The sequence below is a fragment of the Chenopodium album genome, chromosome 4 (assembly GCF_948465745.1).
Source record: "Chenopodium album chromosome 4, dcCheAlbu1.1, whole genome shotgun sequence".
NCBI lineage: Eukaryota > Viridiplantae > Streptophyta > Magnoliopsida > Caryophyllales > Amaranthaceae > Chenopodium > Chenopodium album.
Genome location: NC_137837.1, coordinates 73,387,980 through 73,396,772, shown reverse-complemented (window position 1 = coordinate 73,396,772; position 8,793 = coordinate 73,387,980). Strand labels below are relative to the sequence as shown.

The following is an 8,793-nucleotide window of genomic DNA, read 5'->3' as shown; positions in this document are numbered from 1 at the left end:
TACAGTATCTAAACACTAATATATATATTTTTTTAATTTCCAAATTTTGAAATCCTTATTTTCGTAGGCCCTCCTTTTGCAATCTCTCCTTTTGCACGTACTTGAGAGTTGAAACCACCCTTAACTCTTGTAGAGTAACACTTGAATTAAAACTCCAAAAAAAAAAAAACAAAATTCCCAAAAAATCCGAACCTATTTTCCCGGTAACCCTTGGAAACAATCCCCTCATAAATTGCAGCCTCTTTAACACGTATATAATCCTTCCCTCCCATCAATCACTTCTATTTCACACACCCTTTCCTCACTTCCATTATTCCCTCTCTCTCTCTCTTCAATCCTCCTAAAAACAACCGAAACGCGTCGTCTTACGTCCTTTCCCCATATCACCCGCTTTTAATTCTGCGCAAAAGCTGTCTTCCAGAATCATCATATTTTGAACCCCTACTTCCTTACTTACTTATTGCTCCGAACTTTGGACTCTTTTTATCCAATAGCTCGGAGCATACAATAAAATTATTTACGAATTAACAAATTACGTAGCAATCGACAATGGGTAAAGGAAGCAGAGATTGGTCACAGATCTATGCAATCTACGGCATGGATGAATGGCAAACATTCTTGTTTCTATTCTTCCATGCCTTGATCTTCGCTTCATTCTCCGTGTTCATCCTTCACTTCTTCGCTCCATTTACGAGCGTCCTCTCCGCTCTTCGGGTGTTCGCTCTGCTGCCCCCGGGATCTGCGAGGTTTGTCGCCGGCTTGATCGGGTCGGTGACGGCTTTGATCGCGGTGTGCTTGCTGTTTGCGGCGGCGAATTTCTTGTACTCGGCTGTGCCGTTGCGGTGGGAGATCTCTCAGCGGATGATCTCCGCTGTTACTGATTGGTCTAATGTTAAGACTGCTCTTGATGTTGGTTGTGGAAGAGGTAGGCTCATTCTTATATGTCACTCTTTTATTACTCCTTCCGTCCCTTAATTAGATTATGGAGTCTTAAAATGTATTTAATGTTTATATAACGGTTGATTATATGTAAAGTGATGGAACTCATAATTATATAATTTTTGCTTATAATGGTATGGTTTATGTTAACAAATTAACTATAATCTAGTGAGAGTGCCTTTCTATAAAAATAGAAAATACTGGATTTTTTATTTTTTTTTATTTTTTTTTATTTACAGTAATCTTATTTCAAATATAGAAAAAATAAAATTTACTTTTATCTTTTGTAACAGTGTACAATGTTAAATTCAAATAATTCAGAAAATCATTTACTGTATTATTTTCTTATCTTTATTCCATCATTAAATGTAGTACTAGTATATGAATAGTACCTTGGCATTAAAGTCAAATATATGACGGATGAAAACAAAAGGTAAAAAACTAAAAATGGATGATTTAATCTAATCTCTAAAATACTTTTTTTTTTTTTTTTTTTTTTTTTTTGAATTTTGATGTTACCTACTAATTAAATATATCATTTGTTTGTCTTTTATTTTTAATTTTAAGTAGTGTTAGTACTCCCTTCGTCCCATATTATACAAATAATCCGTTGTTAATAGTGAAATTTAAACTTTTATTATAGAAACGGCGTGATTATAATTTATAAAGGTCAAAAAAAAAAAAAAGTCATTAATACTAGGTAGAAAGTGTTACGCTAGAACCATAATTATGGGACAAAAGGAAATTTATTTATTTAATTAATGCATACAAATTCCCTTTTACTTTTTTTAATGAGAACAAAAGTCACGGAAAAAAGTTTAAATTTTTACAGGTATTCTCCTAAACGCGGTCGCTTTACAACTAAAGAAGCAAGGATCATCAGGCCGAGTAGTAGGACTAGACCAAAAGCGGTCCATAACGTTACGAACGTTACGGACCGCTAGTCTAGAAGGGGTCCAAGAATACGTCACCTGTCGAGAAGGTGACGTAAGGAGACTGCCCTTCCGAGACGACTACTTTGACGTGGTCGTATCGGGGGCAGCGATAAGGCGGGCCGGGGGAAAGGAGGAGCGTGAGAGGGTGGTAGGGGAGATGGTTAGGGTGTTGAAGCCAGGTGGGGTAGGAGTAGTGTGGGACCTACAGCACGTGCCAGAGTACGTGAGAAAATTGCAAGAATTACGGATGGAAGAGATTCGGGTATCGGAACGCGTCACTGCATACATGGTTAGTAGTCATATAGTGTCGTTTCGGAAGCCTTGTTATCAGCAATTACAGAATATGGTGGGCCCTGTTTATTCTTATGCTGGGGAAGTCAGACTTGACTGGAGATGCCACAATTTGTGTTAATCTTTCCTTAATGGAGTATTAGTACTTCCGACGTTCACTTTTAGTTGCATCAGTTTGACTAATTATGTGCGAGCTTTCTCATCAAACTGTTGCAACTATTACCGAGTTTTTTTTTTTTTTTTTTTTTTTTTTTTTTTTTTACTTCTTTTAGGATTTTGGGGAGGCGAAGCCAATCCAAGATTATTAAGTGAGAATTTAGGGTGAGTGAGAAATAGGGGAGAATATATTATGATGCTCTCAACAAAAGGGATTGTGAATATTGAAACTTGAAAGTATATATACTATTAGTATTAGTATTGATATTAGTCTAGTACGGAGTACTAATTAATCTCCCAAATAAAATAAGTCCTACTTGTGTGTAGATGAGTTCTCTTGGAGATGATGGTAATTCTACTAGAGTGGATGTCTTTAATTGCTCGAGCTCATGTATACTTTTGATACACTACTAATGTTTTGACTTTCACATTTGTAACATATCGTTTGAGTTAATGTATACTTTTGATATAATACCCATATTTTGACTTTTTGTATCATTTTATTTGCAACACTTAATTTATGCATTATTAACCTGTTTAACGTTGACTAATTTGAGGATAAAAACATGATCACGTAATTTAACTAATTTATTACCTCCGTGATAAATGAAGAAGTTCCCATACTCCAAATATAGAATGTAATTATTTATGGTCATCCTTTGATACAAGTAAATTTAGTAGAAAACTCATTTTGTAACTTAGAAATCACGAGGTTGAGCCTCATCTACAATATTTTTATAGGAATAGAGGGATTTTGTTATTACCACCCTTTGTATCTCAAACGTTGATTAGTATATGTAGATTAGTTTAACATATGGAGGAGGTAGCTTAGTGTTGGTTCAATATGATTCTATCTACTTAAAAAAAGCTTCAATTCTGTTCAACTCCAATTAGTTCAGCTCCTATCAGTTCAGTTTATTCAACTCAGTTCTGTAAATTTGAACAAGTCCTATAGTCAACTCTTTGCAAAATTTAATTTTATGTGATTATAATATGGAATACTTTTTATTTATCTATTTTTTGTTTAATTTTTTTTTGTTATATAATTTATTTTATATATATATATAAATAAGAATAAAAATCATTAAGGTCATATCATTTCTCATGACAAATACATTATTTGACAATCTACAATTCTACATAATCAATTGTTGATCGCACACAAACAAACAAAAAAGTTGGGGGGTGGGATTGAGAATTTGTGAGAAGATTGAAGTATTTAATGAACAAAACAGTGTCAATATTAAACTAAATTGACACAATAAAACTGTTTAAGAAAGATCACCGACAACGACTTTGAACAAATAGTATATAAATATTTATCACTCGAATCTCCGAGTAATATAAATTTGTTAGATAAGTTAATTTTACTCTTAGAACTTGCACAATACATTAATTTATAAGATCAATTATACAATTTTGCATGATTGGATGCTAACTTCAAAACCTCGTTGCGTTTTCCGACCAATGATTCAATGAACATGTATTGTAAAATAAACAAATCAAGCAAAATAGCACATGATGTTGCACCTATAAAATATTAGTTTTGCTCCAATAATCTTTCCTTAAAATCAATTTTACCAATAACTTGGGAAGTATTACTTATTTATGTTAGTTTAACTAGTTTAATCTTTCACTCATCTACAAGGTGACATAGCTAGACGATTTGAGCACCATATATAATACACTTGACATGTACAAAAACACTTGTTTCTTTAAAAGTGTGCAAGTCTGGTCTTATAATAGATACTTGGAAAAGAATGAAAACTACGAAGCATGCATGTAATTTGTTATAAGAAAGAGATAGACATACGTTCATCTTTGTTTTCACGTTTAATATTTCAAGTTTAAAGTTTAATAACATCTAATAAAATAATTTCACGGCTAATAAGGATGATGATAAATACAAAGCTATTAAGATCACGAAAAACAACTTTGTATAAGATCGGGAAAAATAGTTTTGTATTAAGATCAGGAAAAAATTGAGATATGTATAATAAGATCAGGATTACAGTTTAGTTAGTACTAAATGGACTAGCTCTAAATTTCTCAAGACAATATTTATCACACACGTCTTTTTTGAAAAAAAACTATTGGTCAATTATCCCTTTCAATAATTCATAGGTTTTGTTACTTGGATAGCACCTTCATACAATCCTTGGTTTAGAATTCTTTGATTGACACTGATTAAATTGACATGATTGAGCATGTCTTATTGACGGCTTTTATATTGCTTTAATCAAAATTACAATTATTATTGAATTTATAGATCTCATAGGTTGGCTATGAATTTCAATCAAAAACACAAATCACAATGAAAAAAACATTTCTAAATTTTATGAAAAACTTACTCCTTTTTTTAATTTTATTTTATTATGTGCCACAAAAGGGTATTATTTCTTTTGTTGCTCATAATAAGAAACAGAAGTAACACACTAATTTTCTAATTATTATGGAAATAAAAATACTACCCAAATTGTTGGCACAATATATATGTTGGAAGTCTTAGCCTTAATTTGTGGGGGAATAGAATGAAAAAAAAAAAAAAAGAAAAAGAATTGTCGACCCAAAATTTGGAGTAGTTCAATACTTGTGTTGCAAAATAGACTTTTTCATGGGATTTCTTTGATGACTTTGAAACTAGATTTAGATAAATTGTTTGACATGGTCGAGTTAAAGATTATTTGAAATAATGATCACGTACAATATACGAATTAAAGAATGTTTGTAGGTTTTGTTTGAATTTTAATTTGAAATATTTCACACATAATATACTTTAGTGTCACTTTACTTTAAAATTCTGAATCAACCATATTATATAAACAAACAATATCCCTTGATATAATATTAATAAAGGGTTAAAAAGAAGCTTGTTTTGCATACCTTTAATAAATTTTCAAATATTAATGTTGGGCTTTTGGGGGTTTAAATGGATGTTAATTAGTACTGTAAGACTTAAGAGGCCTTAATATAATGGCATTAATGGAGTTGGGTTGACTAAACCTATGAGAGGTGCCGGTTCAGTAAGGTCATTCATCTTAATATATATATAATGATATTTTGATTGGTGTGGGGTATTGATAATTTGATAGTGAAGTCAGTTATCCAAACTGTGTTTATTTGAATGTGGAAAATAAAATTAGAAAATTGTTGGTTTCAGCATTTAATATTTATTGGTCACCATTCTTTACTTGTTACTAGAGTGTCATTGTTAGCAGGAACTACTTGTCTATGTTATGTCTTTCACCGGTCATCCAAACCCGTAAATTATGGCACAAACTAATCCTACTTTATCAATGTCATTTTCATTAATAACTTGCCTTAAGTAAGTGTGTTACACTTTAATTATTAGACTAGTGACATGAATCATCTTTTTGTCATTTTAATATTATATGTACGAAGTCACTCTCAAACAATGTATCTCGACGTTCAAAATATTATAAGATTCATTGGTCATGCTAAAATGTTATGCTTAGATCACTCACTATTACATAACTTTGATTGCCTTTTACAAGTATGATTTATGACAAGAGGTAATTAGTTCATGAAAATCAATTTCTCCAAAGAAAAAAAAAAGTCCATCATGGATTTAACTAATAATTAAGAAAATAAAAATAATTTTTCTAGATTGATCAATGCGTTAATACTCTCTGATTTTGAGAAAACAGAATAATACAAAAGCATGTTAATTATTTCTTGCTAGGTTATACTGTAATCAATTTCACTTTTTCTTTTTAGGGCCTGTTCTTATTGACTGAACTCAGCTGAACTGAATCAAAATGAACTGAATTTCAACGTATGAAAATAGGCCCTTAGTCCATTTTATTTGTTATATATATTCTACTACAAACAAATTTGTTTTGTCACAAACCCTCACAATACAATAAATAGTATTGTGAAAATGTGAAAGATATGAATCGAATCATATGAGTAACTTTTACGAAAATAACTTGCATACTTTGTAAAAACAGATTCTTTATACAAAGTAATTTAAGTTTTATACCAAGAATAATCTATATATAATAGAATCTCAATAATATTTTATTGGAAAGGTTTTGTTTTTTTTTTTTTTTTTTTTTTTTTTTTTGAGATTTGACACCTATATTCCGTAGTAAAATAGTACTGTATTTTGTCATAAATGAAATTTTTGTAAAGACTCAACATCGTTTATAAAGAAACTATATACATTATTTAGATACATAAACTTAATGATTATTAATACAACTTATTACACAAACTTAATACTTGATATAATGATTTATAATGATACAAACTAACAATGTTTACAAATAGCAACGTAACACTGTACAACAATTTTCTTAATTTGTTTTTGAAAACACTAAATATAATGATTCTCGGAGCCTTGTAGAGTTATTATATTCATACATGGATAACCTTTTTTAATTTATCATATCAAAATGATCATTTTGTGTAATACATGGGTTAACAAAACATCATACTAATTATGTAAAGAAAGTATACGTCAAAGAATCAAAGGCATATGAAATAATGTAAAAGTAAAGGCAAATAAATAGAAGTCGTTGGTAGAAGCTTTAAAAAGAACAACACCTAACGTCTAGCAAGTTATAATAAATGAGGACCATCATTGCTAACATGGGCGACTATTTTATACAGCCACAATTATTCCACGCATGAATTCACATGAAAATTTCTAGGGAACCCACCAAATTTTGCCATCTGCCCTTTGCTTTAATCACTCCAAAAATCTTGTTTAAAAAAAAAAAAAAAAAAAAAAAAAAAAAAAAAAAAAATCACTCCAAAAATCTCTATCAAACAAAACAAATAAAAATAGAATTTTGAAGAGAGCTTTTCATTTTCCTTTTTAATACGATCATGTGAACATGGGACAACCAGAAAGACTTGCGTGGACCTGGTCCACAATAATATTATTGTGGACCCGAGGTTTATACATACGCAACTGACAGTATATTGAACATAGTGACCCTTAGTTTTTCCATAGTAACCTTATTTTTAACATAGTAACCTTTATTAAAACTAGTATAACGTTGAATATTATTGTGAACTTAAAGTACAACGTTATGACACTAATTTTAACATAATGACCTTTATTATTCATATTAACCAGTATATAAAATATTTCATTAAAAAAATTAACCTCTTATAGCCTATATATTACCAAAATCACTTTTATTTCAACCTTTTTTCTATTATAGACTTATAGTGACCCTTTTTTTTTTACTAATAAAACAACCATAATTTCCTTAATGTTAGTGGTCCACAATAAATTAGTGTGAACCTGGTCCATTAAAGAATTTATATGGGACAACAATATAATGTCTATCCAATGCATTCAGATCATAAAATCTAGAACTGCTACGTTGCAAATTCTTTGGAGGGAAACTATTTTGTTTTCTTGTTTTAAAGGTAAGAAGAATAAATTATTAGGAATCCATCTTTTATCCATGTATATAAATGAGAGTTATTACAAACATTAATAACTTAATATTATACAAAGTGTGAAGTTAAATAGCTATTATTATGAAGTTTAATTTTTTATTCGTGTTTAATTATATACTAGTATTCTGTATATATTAATGTAGATAGTTTGGAACAAAGAGAATAGATAGATGGAAAAAAAAGACTCATTTGAGGAAAGCCGGAAGATGAGAAGAGGGGATGGATTTTATCCTAAGACCATAACAATGAGCCAAAAAAAAAAAAAAAAAAAGTATTTTATTTATTCTTTTAATATTGAACCATATTGACTTTTACACTATTTACATGCTTTCCTTTAACTACATGTTGCGATTTATAAGTAATTAATAATATGATCTATTATCATGTGAAATCTTGTTTAAATTGTCTTTGAATCAATTTTTTTTTCAAATTAAAATTTTTACTTATTAAAAATTAAACATATTAACGATCAAAGTTGTGGGATATTAGTGATTGTAGCAAAAAAGGTATGGGATATAAACTTTTAAAGTTGTGGGTTGACATACGTGAAAGTCAACATGATACAATTTTAAAAGAATGAAAGTACCAAGATTTTTCCACCTCCAACTTATATATATATATATATATATATATATATATATATATATATATATATATATATACTATAAGTCTGTTCACTTCAGCTTAATTTCATTTCAGCTCTCAATTTTCTTCTCTTATAAAATATTCATTTAAACTCAATTCAATTCAACTTCAATTAGTTCAGTTCAGATCCTAATTTCCTTCTCTTATAAAACATTCATTTTAACTCAGTTCAGTTCATCTCCAACCAGCTCAGTGCAATTTAGTTCAACTCCTAATTTCCTTCTGTCATAAAATATTCATTTTAGCTCGATAAATGTGAATAGGCCCTATCTCAAGTATTTGGTATCTAGAAGAGTAACAAGACTCCATTATTGACAAATTCTTGAAGAGTATAGTTTTCACATCATTTAAATAGACATTGTATTTTAAAAATATATTTTTAATTTAG

General features: G+C 29.7%; 1 protein-coding gene across 1 annotated transcript; it reads left to right on the top strand.

Moving 5' to 3' along the window:
* The first annotated feature begins 287 nt into the window (after positions 1-287).
* On the top strand, positions 288-2,819 carry LOC145627244 (norajmaline N-methyltransferase-like). Its single transcript, XM_081679633.1, has 2 exons — positions 288-925; positions 1,772-2,819. The coding sequence occupies exons 1-2, from the start codon at positions 550-552 to the stop codon at positions 2,284-2,286; spliced, it is 891 nt and encodes a 296-aa protein (XP_081535759.1). The 5' UTR covers positions 288-549; the 3' UTR covers positions 2,287-2,819.
* Positions 2,820-8,793: the final 5,974 nt, after the last annotated feature.